We start from the raw sequence: 18,152 nt of genomic DNA, 5'->3' as shown, positions 1-18,152 counted from the left end.
ATATGGATCCCCAAGGGTCATCTTCTTGATTAGGTCTTAGTCCTTTGGAGCATACGTATTCTATGGATAAAATAGGCCCAAATAAGCCCATTAACTAAGCCCACCAAACAGAGAGAGTGGAGCTTAGTTTCGGCAATCAGCATATGTTGTATTACCCTAGCATTTCCTCTCTCTTTCTCTCTCAAACACACACCCACTCATGGCGTCTCGGAGAGTCTTATCATCGCTTCTCCGTTCATCTTCCGGCAGATCTGCTGCCAAATTAGGCAACCGTAACCCCAGGCTTCCTTCTCCTTCACCCGCTCGTCACGCCGCTCCATGTAGCTACCTCCTCGGCCGTGTCGCCGAGTACGCGACCTCTTCACCGGCAAGCTCAGCTGCGCCATCTTCTGCTCCTGCTAAGGATGAGGGAAAGAAGACCTATGATTACGGTGGTAAAGGTGCGATCGGGCGTGTTTGCCAGGTCATCGGTGCCATTGTCGATGTGAGATTCGAGGATCAGGAAGGATTGCCTCCGATCATGACATCCCTCGAGGTGCAGGATCACCCTACAAGGCTGGTGCTTGAGGTGTCTCACCATTTGGGTCAAAATGTCGTCAGGACCATTGCTATGGATGGTACTGAGGGTCTTGTCCGTGGAAGGAAGGTTCTCAACACTGGTGCTCCGATTACTGTAAGTACTTTCTGGGTCTAGATCCTTCCATCTGGATCGCTGATCCGTAAAAGCAGCCATTATTGAGTATAGATCTGTGAATTCGATGATTGGATTTGGCCTAGTCTCGCCGGTCTCTGTTCGGTGTTTTCCTTATCCTCAACGTTGACTTTTCCCATTCACACCTTTTTTCGTCAAAAGTCTATTCATTTCCAAGGAACTCTACGTCCAGATGATTTCGTGAATTTGAAAAACTAATCATTTCCTTGATACTTTAATCTGAATAAGTTGCGATTACGAAAAACTGACTTTTTGGTTGTTCTCACTGTTAAGGTACCTGTTGGAAGAGCTACTCTTGGACGTATCATGAATGTTCTTGGAGAACCCATCGACGAGAGAGGCGAAATTAGTAAGAAGTCTTAGCCTCACCCACGCTTAATTAATGTCTCACATTATGCAAACTTGTCATGACAATATGTTCTTGCTGTTGCTCAGAGACCGAACATTACTTACCTATTCACAGAGATGCTCCGGCTTTGGTTGATCTAGCTACTGGGCAAGAGATCCTGGCCACTGGTATTAAGGTAGATTCCTAGCTCTGCACTGTTTCCACAGGTCGCATGTCTTGTTTTCTTATTCCGAGGTGATTCTTGGTTTTACTTTTCAGGTTGTTGATCTTCTTGCTCCTTACCAAAGAGGAGGAAAGATTGGTCTCTTTGGCGGTGCTGGTGTTGGGAAAACTGTGCTTATTATGGAGCTGATCAACAATGTTGCAAAAGCTCATGGTCTGTTTAGCACAAGTAGTTCTGATCGTGTTAGTATCTGTTTCAATTTATTAATGGGTGCGTTTTCTGTTGAACAGGTGGTTTCTCTGTGTTTGCTGGTGTGGGAGAACGAACCCGTGAAGGCAATGACTTGTACAGAGAAATGATTGAGAGTGGTGTCATCAAGCTAGGCGAGAAGCAGGTTTTCAATTAATTTTGATTACTCTTCACCTTGCTTTTTCTAAAAACGGCATTTGATTTAATTTGTTACTCAATTCTCTCTGTTTTCCTGTCTTAACAGTCTGAGAGCAAGTGTGCTCTAGTGTACGGACAAATGAATGAGCCCCCGGGTGCCCGTGCCCGTGTTGGACTGACTGGTTTGACTGTTGCCGAGTATTTCCGTGATGCCGAAGGCCAAGACGTCTTGCTTTTCATTGACAACATTTTCCGTTTCACTCAGGTGAGCCTTGTTCCTAGCTTTGTCTATTACTCAGCCCCTTTGTGCCATATATGCATGAAGAGATTGTAAATTTAACTTGGTATACTCTTTTGTGTAGGCCAACTCTGAAGTGTCTGCTTTGCTTGGTCGTATCCCGTCTGCTGTGGGCTACCAGCCAACTCTGGCTTCCGATCTTGGTGCTCTTCAAGAGAGAATTACTACCACCAAGAAAGGGTCTATCACCTCAGTCCAAGCCATCTATGTACCTGCTGATGATTTGACTGATCCTGCTCCTGCTACAACTTTTGCTCACTTGGACGCCACAACTGTGCTTTCAAGACAGGTGTGAATTTGTGTCTTTCTGATACTTCTTTCAATATACTTATGTGTAAATCTCATAAAGGTGACATCTAGATACTTTTATTATTTTAATGTGAAGATTTCTGAGCTTGGTATCTACCCTGCTGTGGATCCTTTGGATTCAACATCCCGTATGCTGTCACCTCACATTCTGGGAGAGGAGCACTACAACACGGCTCGTGGCGTGCAGAAAGTGCTACAGAACTACAAGAACTTGCAAGATATTATTGCCATTTTGGGAATGGATGAGCTAAGTGAAGATGACAAGTTGACTGTTGCCCGTGCCCGTAAGATCCAGAGATTCTTGAGTCAGCCATTCCACGTTGCTGAGATCTTCACTGGTGCCCCTGGAAAATATGTCGACCTTAAAGAAAACATCAACAGTTTCCAGGTATGATACACACAACAATTTTTGATACACAACAAGTTTTTGCTATAATCATATGATTTTGAAACATTTTGCTGTGAGTTCCTAAAAGCTTTCAATGCTCCCTTAACATGTCTGGGAATTTGAAGTTGAACTACAACTGGCTTTTAGTATAGAAGACTTCTTTGTGATGTCTATGTCTAGATGACTCTGCCATAGATAGATTTGTTGTTATCAAATGGAATATGTAGAGTAACTGACCCAAATTATCTTGTGTTTGTTTCAGGGTTTGTTGGATGGCAAGTACGATGATCTTTCTGAACAATCGTTTTACATGGTTGGAGGTATCGATGAGGTGGTTGCAAAGGCAGAGAAGATCGCTAAAGAGTCAGCAGCTTAAGGGATTGATTCAGCTCTTTCATGCTTAATACTTCTCTTATTTTTCTGACAATAACGAAAAAAAAAAAACAATGCCTGCGACTCCCCGACCAAACGGAATCTGAGTTCCGTAATTATAGTTTCTTTTGGTTCAAATTCCATGAGAGCTGGCAAGATGATACTGAACAGATCCATTCACTGTTACTCAAATTTTTGGTTGTTTTGCTTTGTTGAAATAAATTTGAAAATCTTGCAGATTCTAATTGAAATGTATGTTTAAGAATTTTTGATGTCAGTGTCCTTTGTTATTTTGTTTCATAGAAAGGTGTGCAAGTGTTGGTATGATGATCATCATTATCATTGACCCATCGCAAGCAATATAACATCCCATTCCTGAAAATGTATCACTATATTGAAATATTGCAAATGATCTAACAATATTACGTCACATTATAGCTTCTTCCATACCCTTTCTTTTATGCTCTTATATACAACCAAACAAGTATGAATCAGTATGAATCAGAAGCCGGTTTTGTGCATTGGTGAGACCACAAACACACACAACTCTCCATTAGAAGCTCAAGCTACTTTCTTTTAACAATGCTTTATGATCTCTTGGCACATCGACCCGATCTATCACATCCAACACTTTTTCCTTGTCAATAGCAAAGTCAAGAAGCGGAAAACCTGAAGAATACCTCTTCACTGCAGCTGATTTGCTTCTTCTCACTCCACGAAAATACTCGCTGCTTTTGCTCAAAGGGTCGCACTTTCTTGCCCGCGAGTACTCAGAATCAAAATCCTGACTCTTGCTAACACATAGAGTTCTCTTTCTTGTGCTTGCCTCTTGTAACAGCTTTTGCTCCTCATCTGTTACTAATGGGACACTGAGTGGTTCAGATATTATTTGCTGGTTTGTAGTATTCAATGGAGACTTGATAGAAGAAAGTCTAGGCACTCCTCGAGCGTCGCTCTTCGCTTTTGTAACCAAATGTTGTAACCAAATTATCTGTCCAAGAATGTAGATCTCTGTCTTTTCTTTACTAGCGTGATAGAGTGTTTCGATACGTAGTATATCTCCACCACTAGGCTTACTAGTGAAATCAGTCCTGTAAGATTAAAAAAGAAAGCATTGGCGAAAAAAAACACAAAATGCAGGTGAAGAGAAGTTGCAGGTCTCATTTCATTCATCACTCACCCTGTATTTGCCCACTCTCCAACCCAGCCAAAACCATGATGCGCTCTGTGATGAACCCATTCAACAATCATTAGCCATTAAAAATAAAATTTATACCGAGATAAAAAATTGTAAAGCCAGCGTGACGAAAGAAGGGTCAGATTTCTTACTTGGTGGTATTGCCTGCAACAGGGACAAGCCAATGCAGTGTCCTCTCCATCTCGTCCTTAATTTGTGTAACCGAAAGCTGTCATAAAAATCAGAAACCATACGCACCTTGTGTTTAGTGTGATTGGCCAAACAACCACATTCTTTCTTCAGTTTTGTACACCAGAGTGTAAGCCAGAAGACATTACCTCCTTATCGACATTGAAAGATTTTATCTTGGAACGAAGAGCCAATTTTATACCAGGTGGCAAGCTTTGGTACAGAGAATCCCTTGCATTTGAAGTTATAGAGCTTGCACGAGCGACCTATACCCATCGAAACACACATGCGATATGATTAAGAGAATACACAGAACCAACCAAACCAAATGAAGCAATGCTACGTTTGTACTCACAAGTGTATCAATTTGCACAATTATATTTGCATAATGTAAAGCAAGACCAGCAGGACCCAATCTTTTATCATAATCTGCAGCTCCTTTCTTTGATGGTTGATCATCTGGGCAAAGAAAGTGAATTTGATATAAGAAAATTCATGTTTTTATGTGAAAACTTAATTATGGAGGATCAATTAACAAGAAAAATTACAGTATGTACTAAAATAGAGCAGTGGCCGAGAAAATATATTCAAAAGCTTAGATACATGCTCAGTAGCACATGGTGAAGGTACAAAAAGGAGGAACTTACATACCGGCACCACCGAAGATATTATGAATCTCTAGCAACAAGAAATGTACAATGTCTACTAGTTTCTCCATCACCTGAAATACAAGTTAGCGGGTGAGTTAAAAATCATAATAATCTATTACTGTTTGCAAGATTTTTGTAACAAGAGATTTAGTTTGACTGGATTTTAGTTGGTGAAGTGTAATGTTTGAAGTGATTTAAAACGATGCATTTACACCATGCAGCTGAAGGATTTGGTGAGGTTAAATGATAAAGCTGTACACACCTCTTCAAAACCTCTGGACCACAACGACTTTTTCTTTAAGCTTTTCACTACCTTTTTCTGGGCTTTAAGTTCCGTTTTTAAGATTGCAAGGCCATCACCTACGTGAAAAAGAGAACGCTGTCATCTACCCAATGTTTCAAATCTAATCAAGCAGGCAAATAGTCTTCGATAACTTACCCTTACTGCTGTTAGCTGAGTTCTCTTCTTCTCGACGCTTCTGCTCATAGTCTTTCTCCAATCGATACAATACTTGGAGTTCTTGGTATAGTTCCTGAACCAAAAGAGATATTGAGATGTCTGAGTGACATGAAAAATAACCTCCATTTTTCTATCACATATTCTTTCGAAAGTAAACAGCTACTAAAAAAGATATCTGATAGCTCAACGCATAGAACACCAAATCTAAGTAGCAAGAACAAGTCAATATGCTTTTAGAGTTTCTAATTTTAGAGAGTATTCACTCACAGCAGTATACTGCACTAGAACCATCAGTTGGTCAACAACCAACACCGCGTCTTCCTTTAATTGCCTTTGAGGAGTTAATTCTTTGCTAATCCTGAAGACAAAAGAAACAATTCGGCAGCTCAAAAGAAAGCTATGACAAACAAATATTAACATTCGCTTGTGCACAAATATTTTGTATAAAGCTACCTATCGAAATAGCGCTGTAAATTATGCCACTGAAAATCTTTGGATCGGTTTCCAAACCGAACCACTTCTCCCGAGAAAACTTGCAGCTCCTGCCTGCAAATATATCAAAAGAACTATTTTGCCATGTGTTTTAAAAAAGCTAAGAAAAAACAAAGAAGCCGTCTAGACTCGAATTTTCACCTCTTATCAGCTGCAACAAGTCTGAGGAGTTCATGGAAATCATTCGAGACTAAATTTTGAACACCCTCGGAATAAAGGACAGTTCCTTTTAAATACTCGATGTTCCTCTTAGAAAGGGAATCAATGAGATTTGAGCTTTTAACAATTGTGTTTGCTACTTCAAAAGATAAGATCCCGAGTTCATTGCCTTTAGTTGCTATTCCAGAAGTAAATCCACCACTGCTAAGATCCGTCATGCTACTCCCAAGGGTATCCAAAACATCCTTTGCTTTACCTAACCCCGCTTTGCCTAAAAGCACACTTGCCTCTGTAACCTGCCACAGTGTAGCAAATTCGGATTGTTCTCACGACATTTTAGGACTTCATACAGGTAAAACTTAAAAGACACAGACACTTGCCGTTACTAAGAGACAATGCTTTAACTCTTAATCTTAGTTGCTAAAAGGAGCTTATTTCTATCTCATTTCGTCCATACTAACCTTTGAAACTGCGGTTTGAGTTGATTTTGCAGACCGGATTTTCTGTGATGGAGCCATGGTATACGTCGGAATCCCATCATAGAAATTATCTTCAGCTTCCCTTTCGCGGAAAGAGAAAACATCTTTTAATTGGTTTTGTTCCTTAACGTCTTTAACCATAAGCTGCCTCATACCAGGAACAATCAAACTGGTTTGTCCATTTGGTTGTGGGTGGCCAAAATCAGGTTCTCGACCATCATCAGCCACACTTGAACCTGAATACTCGCTGCCAAAATTGATTCCAAGGCTCTTGGAGCAAAAACTCCCCATAACTCTTTTCAAAAGACCTTAAGCTAAGTTATCGGAAAGATCATGCCACTGTGGGAAGAGTAGTCTAACAAAAAATCTCGAGACTTTGATCCAAAACCAGCAAGAGTAAATAACCTAGAACAAAGGACAAAGTAAGGAAAAAGTCAGATCAAGAGACTCAAGGAAACCGAATCGTCCAAAGTAAATTAGCAAAACAGGGACAGGATCGTGTCCGAAATAGTTTGAAGACATTGTAATCGCCTTGAGGTAAATTAACAGATTCACATCAAGCCGAAAGCCGTTCACGAAGTAAAGCCTTTAAGTCAAACACTGTGCAAGCCCCTGTATATCCAAAATACCTAGGCAAGATCGGATTTTGAGCAGAGGAATGCGAAGAAGAAGACTTACCTAGCAGAGAAAAAGACCAGAAAAGACGTGGGCCAAGCCAATTCCGGAGGTATTGAGCTTGGGATTCACGACACACAACAGTGAAAAGACAAAAGACAAAGGAACCTCGAACACGAGAATTGATGTTAAAAAGGAGAAAGTCAAGGAGAGTAGTATGAAACTATGAACCAAGGAAGAAATCAGAAAAAAGAGGATTCAACAGCAAAAAATTAAAAGAGAGAGATTGGACCATCAGCTAGAGCCAAATTGAAACAACCAGCTTGATAAAGAAACAAACGAAGAAAAGTCTAAACCTTTTTTCTTTAATCTCCTCCCCCATGTTAAAAAGAGAGTCACAAGCGGTGATGGATTGGTCAAAGCTTCCCTTATTACCACGACATTGACTCATCTTGTGCTCTGTCTTTTTAAATTCCGCGGAAGTAAAAAACTCATCTTTGCTTCAATTCTCACTCTTCTTACTTCTAAACCGAAATTGCGCAAAAGGTTAGGACTTTTCAAAGGGATTATATTAGTCTTAAGGCATGTGAAGATCTATATAAAAAATGATTAAACACTAATCAACTCATCATTGAATAAAAAGAGTCTTATATTCTCAAAATCTCTGGTTCAGACAATGCAGATAAGCCACTTTTGATCCGGACATTTGTATCAATTAACAAAAATTCCATTTGTGGTTGAATTTGTATTCAAGATTTTTAGTTCAATTTCGATTTAATTTGATTAATATTGCACACCAAACAATTGTTATTTTATGACAACAGATTTGGATCGGGTCGGGTCGGTGGGTTAGAATCTGATGGGCTGGCCCAATTACATAGTTTCTTTTTTTCTTAAGTCTGTGGCTCAGGATTCTTAAAAACGATTCCTCTCAAAACAGTAGAGGTCTAGAGACTTACACAGTGCCATGGCCATGGCTTCTGCTATGGACTTATTTCCTCCAACGTTCTTCTTATCCGGAACTTCTACATCTTCTTCTTCCCCTGCTCTCCGTCGTCTCTCCTCCATTTCCGTCTCCGGATTCCGCCGTCACTCTTATCGGAAGTTACAGATACTTTGCCAGGCCACAGCTGGAACTGAGCCTCAGAGTGGTCTCTCTGTCTCTGGCTCCAAATTAGCCGCCCGTTCTGGTCAAGACCGTCTTTTGAAGGTCGGGTTCTGTTTTGTTTACTGTCATCATCCGTGTGCCGAAACTTGGGGAAGAATTCAGATTTTTTAAAATTGAATTTGTTTCGCAGGTTCCGATTTCGAACATCAGGAATTTTAGTATTATAGCTCATATTGATCATGGGAAATCTACGTTAGCGGATAAGTTGCTTCAGGTGACTGGTACTGTTCAGAACAGAGATATGAAGGAGCAGTTTCTTGATAACATGGATTTAGAGAGAGAACGAGGCATCACTATCAAGCTTCAGGTTTTTGTTTCTATCGTTTTCTCTGCACACTAAGATTGCTCAACAGTCTGATTCTGACTTTGTAACTCTGTGTTGTATGTTTGTGCAGGCAGCTCGAATGCGTTATGTTTATGAAGATACACCATATTGCCTCAACTTGATAGATACTCCAGGTCATGTTGATTTCTCTTACGAGGTACTTACAATCTTCTAATGTACCTATTGTCTACGCCTCTACGGATATATTTGAAGCTTAGCCATGTAGTTAATTTTCATGCTTACATTCATATGTGAGAACTTACTTGGTTTGAGTGTTTTATATCACCTAAAAGCCTAAACTTTTTTACATTTTGGAATATATACAAACTATATTAAGTTGCAGTTTTGATGAACAATGCACTGTTTATTTCTTTTTATACATAGGTTTCCCGATCTCTTGCTGCTTGCGAGGGTGCTCTTCTTGTTGTCGATGCATCCCAGGTGATTTTTCCTTCTCTTGACATACACTTTTCTGACACGTTGTGGAAATCTGGAATCTGTATTGCTTTAGCTGTTTTTTCGCTTGGTAATTTCGTTCTTTTTTGATGACTACATTAGTGAAAATCTTTCTAAGTACTTCCTCTAACATGTGCTTTAGGGTGTGGAAGCACAAACATTGGCTAATGTGTATTTGGCCTTGGAAAACAACCTCGAAATTATTCCTGTAAGTACACAATTATGCTTCATCTTATTAGCGTTTATACATTATACATTCTTTTTAATAAATCACTTTTCAAGTATATGTGGTAGTTATCATCATTCGTTCCTCTGTCTCATCTCCATGGAAGATTATTTAATGACGTCAATGCCCGTTTTATTTAAAAGAAATCGGAGTCTACAATAAGTTAAGTTTCAAACAGGCCAAACATGTTACAAAAATAGCTAGTATCACTCCAGCAGTACATAGAAGATGCGTAATGAAGAAAAGAATAGCTAGTCTAGGATAAAATGATTATATCATTTAACGTTTCGTTATTGCTTCAATCTGATTCATGACTCTACAGGATACAATTATGTAAGGTGGTTTATTCTTTTTGTTCAAATATTTGGTCTGTATACCAAAGTTTAAAGCAAATGAACTCTACTTCTTCCTGCAGGTTTTGAATAAGATTGACCTTCCAGGCGCTGAGCCAGAGAAAGTTCTCAGGGAGATTGAGGAGGTTGGTGATTATGTTCATTGTGTTGCCCATTTTATGATGTTAGTACTTAATAGCAATCATACAATGCAGCCAGTAATAATTTGAACAGTATTCCTTTTTGGGTGTCTGCAAAAACTCTTCAGTCTTTTATTTTGCTGTTGTCAATATATTATCATGACATTTTACAAGGTTCTATTATTTTTAATCATTTTCGGTACATTCTTGTATGCTTTAAACATTTTCTTTGTGATATCATGATCCAGTCTCATGTTCCTCTAATGGGGTAATTGTCTCACTGCTGCAATCTCAGAGACATCAGCCTTTATGTGAACACTGATTGATAATTCGTATTGGTTGTAGGTTATTGGGTTAGATTGTAGCAAAGCGATATTCTGCTCGGCAAAGGTTAGATTTTAAAATTGTTTTGCTATTCTGCTACTCAAAAATTAAGACGTGTCTCTATCCATTCAATTACAAATTTTGGGGAATAATATATTGACGCAGGAGGGAATTGGTATTACCGAGATTTTGGATGCAATTGTTCAAAGGATACCTGCACCTCTCGATACTGCAGGAAATCCCTTAAGAGCTTTAATTTTTGACAGGTTTGCACTTGTTGTTTTTATCCATAAATATTTTTGCCTTTTCTAGAAAAAACAGTATGAAATTGAGTCTTGGAGTCGAAGTTGTATTGTTATATAATGATTGGACTGGTCATTGGCATGTCAAGTCAGTTCCAGTTAGTCACTGGTAAACTAAAAATGCGCGTGAAATACTGGTTTTTTTTGCTTGATTAGTCTACAAGTGTGTAGTTTTTACATGTTAACTACTTAGATTTTTTGTCCACAATACATTTTACTGCAGTTATTATGATCCATATCGTGGTGTCATTGTATACTTTCGAGTTATTGATGGGAAAGTGAAGAAAGGCGACAGAATTTTTTTCATGGCAAGCGGAAAGGTTTATCCTTTTTACTCTACTGTGCTGTCTTTCTATTTAATCGAGACAGCTTTCCATTTGCCAATAATAAATTGAATGTAATTTGTGCATGAGATAGCTCTTCGCGGTCTATGTATTTAGAGCGATGTGAAGTGTTATTTTTGTAATTCTTTCGGGAAAGTTGAGAATATGTAGCTTTCTTATGTTTCACCAGTATCTGCCATGTTCTCAGTTTTGCATCAATTGCAGGATTATTTTGCGGATGAAGTTGGAGTTCTATCTCCAAATCAAATTCAAGTGGATGAATTATATGCGGGTGAGGTAGTGCACTCTTTTGAACATAATATTTTGTTTGTTTCATTTACTTTCATGTGCTTTCATTTCCCATTTTTATTGAATTTTTTTCTTACATCATGGTATGATGAAATGGAGATGTTCTATTCCAACACATGTTAATAGGAAAACTGTTTGCATTTGTAAATGGAAGGATTTCCTTATCATTTCCTTGTAGCAGCTTTGGTAGAAGATAGAGTTGTGGTTAATAACAATCTGATTGCAATGAAACAAATATGTTTTCACTTTTATTGTTTGGCTAGATTTGAGAGGGAACGATTAGTTGCATCTTCCCTTGCTCAAGTTCTATTAGTTAGGAAGATGTTTTTAGCACTGATCGATGCTGCTGGTGTATATTAGACATGCCTGAATATCATGCCACATTTCTTGCACATATTTTGAATGTTACTGTCCTTAACTACAGGTAGGATATATTGCGGCTTCTGTAAGATCTGTTGCAGATGCCAGGGTAGGAGATACAATAACACATTATAGCAGAAAGGCAGAAAGCTCTTTACCTGGTTACGAGGAAGCTACCCCTATGGTGTTTTGTGGCCTATTTCCAGTTGACGCTGACCAGTACTGAGTTTTTGCTTTTGTTTGTTGACTTTTTGCTTTTTAATTTTTTATATTTTTTCACACTTAATCTATGATGGCAGGTTTCCCGATCTTCGCGATGCATTGGAAAAATTGCAACTCAATGATGCTGCACTGAAGGTATAGTAGAATAAAATGACAGAAAACAACATTTTTCTTTCGTCTGTACCCAGAATAATTTGCACGGACGAAAAAAACTATGATCTCCGTATGCTTACTTGGCCAATATATTTTTAGGCTCAGTATGCTAATTGAAAAGTAAAGTTTTGTTTTGCAAAGAACTGGTCTAGGGATTTCAGTCCTCTATTGTATATATCTTTGTTAAAAGTATTCACATTTGGTCTAAGGAGCGTAGCATTAATTCATCTATAGGCTTGTCCTCATCTTGGTCTTTATCCTGCAGTTTGAGCCTGAAACTTCAAGTGCCATGGGTTTTGGCTTTAGATGCGGCTTTTTGGGTCTTCTACACATGGAAATTGTGCAGGTAAGATATGTTTTGCTCTTCTTGTTTTAAAATGTTTTTGGTACGTCTCTGAATGAAAATTTCCTATGCTGATAACAGAAGATAGACAAAAAAAATTCATATATACTGAGTTATCTGTTAGTATTCTACATATTTACAGTTTCCACCCCGATTGATGCCGCCATAAATTATACTCCACAAAGTGAATTATATCATTCTTCACTCTTACCCTCCAGTTCATTCTTCTTCACAGGAAAGGCTAGAGAGGGAGTACAACTTAAATCTTATTACCACAGCTCCAAGTGTTGTTTATAGGGTGAACTCTGTAAATGGTGATACTGTAATTTCCTCTTGATCCTACACTTTTAAATATTCTTCTTTGTTCCCTGAAAATTGCATCCTTTTGTGCTTCTTTCTTGATATCTATAGCCTTATTACCTGTGATAAATTTTACTGCAGACTTTGTGCTCAAATCCATCACGCCTTCCAGATCCTGGGCAAAGGAAATCGGTCGAGGAGCCATATGTTAAGGTTACCTTTTCTGCTGCATAGTTATTGCTGATAAGTTCACACCCCACATTTCGTAGAATTACATTTCCTTACTGCAAACCGGTATTATACAGATTGAGCTGCTTACACCAAAAGACTATATCGGTGCGCTTATGGAGCTCGCCCAAGAGAGGAGAGGGGAGTTCAAAGAAATGAAATATATAGCTGAGAACAGAGCTTCGATCCTCTATGAGTTACCTCTTGCAGAGGTGAGTTTTCTGCTTGTGCAGAGTTAAGATAACCCCAATGAAAGTTTAGACATGTCTTTCTTATTTATGTTAACTGATCTTCTAAATAATTTCTCCCTACCTTTTTGCAGATGGTGGGAGATTTCTTTGACCAATTGAAGTCGAGAACCAAGGGATATGCTAGCATGGAATACTCAGTTATTGGGTTAGTTCTTTCAACTTTGATGCACAGATCTTTCTCTTAATTTCTGATGCATGTCTTCTATTTTAGTTGATTAACTAAGAAATGCGTCAGATTTTCTTAAAGATAAGAATCTATATTCTTTTCTTAGTAATCCCAAGTAATCTGTAATATATATTCTTAGCACCATCAGATCAGTTTCAATCAGGTTAATTATCGTGTTGCTCTCTACGTAAAATTTGGTAGCCCTTCTTTGTACAAGTTAACTACTGTCAGCTTCTTCAGGTTGACTAAACTATATGATTGGAACAGAAGGAAGCTCGGTTTCTTCAATTTCCATATAAGCTTAATACATATATGTTCCCTTTGCTCTTTTTGATTTATTTTCTTAGCATCTTAAGATATTCAACTAGTTTTTTTGTTTCTTGAAATATGTGTGCAGGTACAGGGAAAGCGATCTGATAAAACTCGATATTCTGATTAATGCTGAAATGGTGGAACCTTTGTCAACCATCGTACACAGAGACAAGGTTATTTTTGCTTAAGCTCTTTAATCTGAACATAGCATACATACACACTCTTATACCTGAATAGAAATAATTGGTTCAGCAATCGCAATTATACAATTTCACTTGCCGAATAAGTTTGACAAGTAGATTGATGGAAACAAAAGGCACTGCTAACTATCTTTCACACGTTTCTGATTGTGAAGTTTTGTGGAACTGTTCCCATTAGCTTAAAGCTCTCACTGCCGAGATTAGTACATCTCTCAGGATTTAGCATTGGGTTATATTAGAGTCTTGTCCTCACAGTATTGTGGAATCGTTTTGTACTGTACTTCCAGGCATATTCTGTTGGGAGAGCTTTGACTCAAAAACTCAAAGAGCTTATTCCACGACAAATGTTTAAAGTGCCCATCCAGGTATATATCTGCATTTCCAAGCTTTTGAAAATAATTTGCTAGAGAGTTCTCTTCCAAATAACTTACATTTCTACGAATGCTTGAAGATTCTAAATCTAACTCCTAGGGCCTGAGGCACATAAGATGGATTGGATCTTAAGTCTTCTCCTTCTGAGCTTATAAAACTTACTTGTGATCAGATGGGTCTGATGAACTGTGTTCCTGCTTGGTTATCTGACAATGCCCTTAGAATATAGTAATATAAAAACCACGGAAGATGTTTTGACATATACATATACTTACAGGCTTGTATAGGATCCAAGGTGATTGCTAGTGAAGCACTCTCAGCAATCAGAAAAGATGTTTTGGCAAAATGTTATGGTAAGTACACATTCCATTGCTTCCCTTCCTCCTTTCATAAAAGCATGAAATAATCACCAGCTGACTTGATATCGAAACTCATTAACCGTTTTAGTGTAAGCTCTTGTATTATCGGAAACTTCTTCTAAAGGCTCTTTCTTGCACAACTGGATTCAGACACAGAGAATGAAATAGTTTTCTCTTTGACGTGTTTGTTCCCACAAAGCCATATCTGATCTTGTTACTATGATTCATTCAGGTGGAGATATTTCTCGGAAGAAGAAGCTTCTTAAGAAACAGGTATATCTTGATTTCATGATTGTATCTTCAGCGGTTTCTGCGTTCCTTAAAATGTGTTGTTGTGTCAAACAGGCGGCAGGTAAGAAGAGAATGAAAGCCATAGGTAGAGTTGACGTCCCTCAAGAAGCTTTCATGGCGGTCCTCAAACTTGAACGAGAAGTATTGTGACATCTTGTGGGTTTCTCCACTTTTAAGTCACTCAAAATCAATTAAATATATTTCATTTGATCACTTTGTAATTTTATGCAAACTAATTTCACATAATGCAATGTTTAAAAGGATTTCATACAAAGAAAAACGCATCAAAGTATTGATTAAAATTTTTTAAAAAAAAAAAGTGAAATGATACGGTGTTTATGTGGATGCAAAAGCAAAACGATTCAACATCTCTAAGCTTACAGAAATAGTGGAATTAGGATGACAGTTATGTCAATGTGGATGCAAAGTGGAAATTGTGAATCACTTGCTCTTTTTTAATGTCTTCTGACCAGACAAGTGTGAGCTTTGCCTTTATCGAACATTTCTTCTCTGGAATACGGATGATTGGACTCGTTGTACAATAATTTGCATCACTTGTTAAGCATCTCGAATGATAAAGAAGATTGCCAGGAGGGATTAGATAAGTCTTTTCCATGGATTGTTTGGATAATGTGGACATATATAAACAAATTTAAGTTTGAATGAATTCAGTTGTTGGAGAACGAAGTGGTTAGTAAAAAAACATTGAAACATGATCGTCACTAGAGCTCAGTACAAGAGGAAACAAGAACCAAGTCTACTATTCAGCCGTGTCCAAAAGGAAGCAGTTGGTCTTGACTCATGAATAGCTTACAATTTCAGAACATTGTCTTTGGTGCGTAACCGTATAGCAAGGATATGATTGGAATATTGAAAAATGTGTCTGGGCAAAGTCGTCGTCATTTTACCTCCTTTTTGAATGTGACGTGAGAAACAAAATCAGTCATTCGTTTTCCAGCTTTTGGTTTCTTTTGATAACAACTTGAGTGTTGGCCAGAAAGTAAATAATTTTGTCTATAAACGAATGTGTCGGTTTTGGACTTTGGATAGATACAAGTTTCATTATAATAAATATCATGTTATTATCACCAAATTTCTTGCGGAAAAAAAAAAATATCACCAAATTTCCCGTAACAGGTAAAAAATTTACAAAATACAAACCTACTCTTTCCAATGCCTAAAAATGGTCCGACATAACTTGCAAAGGCTTCGCAACACAATAAAAACATGTATCTTTTATTTAATCATAATACAGAAACAAGAAACACAACGACCTTCTTATCGCGGGAAAACAACCACTCAATAACGACCACTTCCTTTTCCACAACCACAAATTTTACGTTGAAAAAAAAATCAAATAGTTTCTTCTTGGTTTTGATTTTCTTCAATCCAGAGGAAGTTTATTGAGCTTGCGGTAACTGTAATCCTTGAAAGTAAAAGGTTTAAACTTTGGAGGATTATCATCTCCGGTTAACTCCGGTAAAGGTCCGACGATCTTTTCACGGGGAGGCTCCAAGAAAACCGGCCACGACATCCTCGTCTTCTCTTTATCCACCGTCGTCCTATGCAACACATTCTTATACCTCCCATTACTCAGCCTCTGCAAAATTCACAAAATTAATCTACATTTATACCAAAAATAAAATGCCTATATATGATTTTAAAAGTCCTGACCAGAATCTGATCGCCGATGTGAACAATGACGGCGGAGGGAATATACTCTGCATCGAACCAATGATCATCTTTGAAAACTTGAAGTCCAGGAACTTCGTTGGGAACAAGAAGAGTGATTCCACTGAGATCTGTATGCGCCGGTACACCTAAAGCTAAATCCGGCCGAGGACACGGCGGGTAATAATTAATCTTCATCATATACTCCGCCATCTCTCCGCCGAGACCTTCTCTCAACGCGTCACGCTTTAACCCTAATCCTTCCGAGAGAATCCCTAATAACGTCTCCGAGAGCTTCTTTACTTGCATTGCATACTCTTCATTCACCTCCCTTATACATTAAACCAACGGTTAACTTCGGTTTACAAAATTTGAATTTTGGATTCTGTTTCGGTTTACCTGTATTCAGGTGGATTCTTAGGCCAGAATCTGTAATTGACGCATGACGGTGGCCAGATTCGGTGGAAGAGATGATCGACCCAAGCTTTTTTACCTTCTGGATCTTTCTGAAGCTTTGTTCCGTATCCTTCAATGTCTTGTGAATCTTCCGGTTTCGCGACGGATTCTTTCTCCGACGAAGGAAGCTCGAAGAATTTTCTTCCGACGTCCTGTAACCGCCGTATCAGCTCCGTCGGAATCCCGTGGTTAACAACTTGGAAAAGCCCCCATTCTTCACTCGCTTTCACCACCGCACGCCTCACGCTTTCTTCGTCGGGATCGCTTAGATCGACGACGGGGATCGCCGGCGTTGGACCTCGGAATGTTGTGATCGCCGGTTGTTCTTTTTCCGATCTGATGAATTCCAACGGGATCGCTTCGGTTAGTAGAGAAGAAGATGAAATGTCTTGGACTCTTTCGACCTCCATGGCTTTTTGGTATAGTTTTCGGTGCCGGAAACAATGGCGGATATGTATGTAATTTGAGGAATGGTGTAACGAGTGGTTTTAAGGAGGGAGGAAGTGATGACGTGGCGAAATCGTGACCGCTGGATAGAGACAACTACCACATAAAGTACGTGTTGATATGTGTAATTCGTCGAGGCTTCGTCATTCACGAGTTTGGTACCAAGTTTTGATAGATTTACGGATGAAGAATTTAATTAATTTGGTTTGTTGTTTTGTGCTGGTAGTTTTAAGAAAAGAAAGAAAAATATGTTATATTTTAGGCCATAAAATACAAATTTGAAATAGATATTTTAGTATATATTTTTGGCGGGTGTTCATGTAAACAAAAATTAAAATCATCCACATTACCAAAATAAAAATTAATATCATCTAAAGTGAGTCGTTGACCAAAAGGTCCAAAAAATATATATTTTTTTTTGTTGGCCAATTTTTAAAGACTTCAGTATCCAACAATTTTTCTATTTTCTGATTTTCTGGAAATATTTTTTTATAAATTTCGATTCGTCCATGAATTTTACTCAGAAGACATTATGTAATGACTTGGTTTTTTAGTGTAGGTTATTTGAAGTTTTCCTTTTTTGCTCAAACATCATTTGGAATTTAACTCCAACAATAATGGTCGAGGATTAGGTTTTACCATTTTATTTTTTTATTTTTTTTTTGTCTGGAAAAAACAACGGAAAACATAATAAAAATATAAAATTATGTAAAATGGATTTTTATTTGATTATAATAGGATTCAATCTATATTTGGATACTAAAGCCATGAAATTACTGAATTCAAATCGAAACCCATATAAAGCTAAATCCTTTAAGGCCCAAATAAGAAGACAAGGCCCAGTAAACCTTACGGGGCTAATATAAAAAAAGGAAAAAGGTACAGTAAAGGGCTCTAAAACAACAACACCTGTACAA

At 38.2% G+C, this 18,152-nt stretch overlaps 4 protein-coding genes across 7 annotated transcripts; 2 read left to right on the top strand and 2 right to left on the bottom strand.

The window, feature by feature from the left end:
* The first annotated feature begins 116 nt into the window (after positions 1–116).
* On the top strand, positions 117–3,255 carry LOC9307425 (ATP synthase subunit beta-1, mitochondrial). Its single transcript, XM_002873330.2, has 9 exons — positions 117–673; positions 986–1,061; positions 1,148–1,236; positions 1,320–1,437; positions 1,515–1,618; positions 1,718–1,876; positions 1,974–2,198; positions 2,295–2,606; positions 2,869–3,255. Exons 1-9 carry the CDS (start codon positions 200–202, stop codon positions 2,980–2,982), a joined length of 1,671 nt encoding a protein of 556 aa, XP_002873376.1. The 5' UTR covers positions 117–199; the 3' UTR covers positions 2,983–3,255.
* A 95-nt stretch (positions 3,256–3,350) lies between these two features.
* On the bottom strand, positions 3,351–7,651 carry LOC9309444. 3 transcript variants are annotated; one of them, XM_021020512.1, is made up of 13 exons: positions 7,556–7,651; positions 6,567–6,989; positions 6,088–6,401; positions 5,908–6,000; positions 5,722–5,812; positions 5,434–5,527; positions 5,257–5,354; positions 4,996–5,065; positions 4,700–4,803; positions 4,494–4,610; positions 4,308–4,384; positions 4,159–4,203; positions 3,351–4,069 (listed from the first exon to the last, which is right to left on the bottom strand). In XM_021020512.1, exons 2-13 carry the CDS (start codon positions 6,873–6,875, stop codon positions 3,532–3,534), a joined length of 1,950 nt encoding a protein of 649 aa, XP_020876171.1. In that variant the 5' UTR covers positions 6,876–6,989; positions 7,556–7,651; the 3' UTR covers positions 3,351–3,531. The 3 variants fall into 3 exon arrangements, with proteins under 3 accessions (XP_020876171.1, XP_020876170.1, XP_020876172.1); XM_021020511.1 differs by lacking the exon at positions 7,556–7,651 and adding an exon at positions 7,263–7,526; XM_021020513.1 differs by lacking the exon at positions 7,556–7,651 and adding an exon at positions 7,214–7,233.
* A 476-nt stretch (positions 7,652–8,127) lies between these two features.
* Positions 8,128–14,968, top strand: LOC9307424 (translation factor GUF1 homolog, chloroplastic). Of its 2 annotated transcripts, none has more exons than XM_021022276.1 (22): positions 8,128–8,409; positions 8,498–8,674; positions 8,763–8,849; positions 9,077–9,133; positions 9,291–9,356; positions 9,790–9,852; positions 10,192–10,236; positions 10,336–10,436; positions 10,696–10,792; positions 11,021–11,092; positions 11,529–11,683; positions 11,764–11,821; positions 12,105–12,185; positions 12,418–12,504; positions 12,624–12,695; positions 12,788–12,922; positions 13,033–13,106; positions 13,525–13,612; positions 13,927–14,004; positions 14,289–14,364; positions 14,603–14,637; positions 14,710–14,968. In XM_021022276.1, exons 1-22 carry the CDS (start codon positions 8,167–8,169, stop codon positions 14,809–14,811), a joined length of 2,049 nt encoding a protein of 682 aa, XP_020877935.1. In that variant the 5' UTR covers positions 8,128–8,166; the 3' UTR covers positions 14,812–14,968. The 2 variants fall into 2 exon arrangements, with proteins under 2 accessions (XP_020877935.1, XP_020877934.1); XM_021022275.1 differs by having other exon boundaries at positions 14,603–14,643; positions 14,716–14,968.
* A 906-nt stretch (positions 14,969–15,874) lies between these two features.
* Positions 15,875–17,273, bottom strand: LOC9309443 (flavonol synthase/flavanone 3-hydroxylase). Its single transcript, XM_021022274.1, has 3 exons — positions 16,732–17,273; positions 16,336–16,663; positions 15,875–16,261 (listed from the first exon to the last, which is right to left on the bottom strand). Exons 1-3 carry the CDS (start codon positions 17,196–17,198, stop codon positions 16,046–16,048), a joined length of 1,011 nt encoding a protein of 336 aa, XP_020877933.1. The 5' UTR covers positions 17,199–17,273; the 3' UTR covers positions 15,875–16,045.
* Positions 17,274–18,152: the final 879 nt, after the last annotated feature.

This window comes from Arabidopsis lyrata (assembly GCF_000004255.2).
Source record: "Arabidopsis lyrata subsp. lyrata unplaced genomic scaffold ARALYscaffold_6, whole genome shotgun sequence".
In the NCBI taxonomy this organism is placed as follows: Eukaryota; Viridiplantae; Streptophyta; class Magnoliopsida; order Brassicales; family Brassicaceae; genus Arabidopsis; species Arabidopsis lyrata.
The sequence above is the reverse complement of the archived record's forward strand: the minus strand, read 5'-3'. Positions and strand labels throughout refer to the sequence as shown.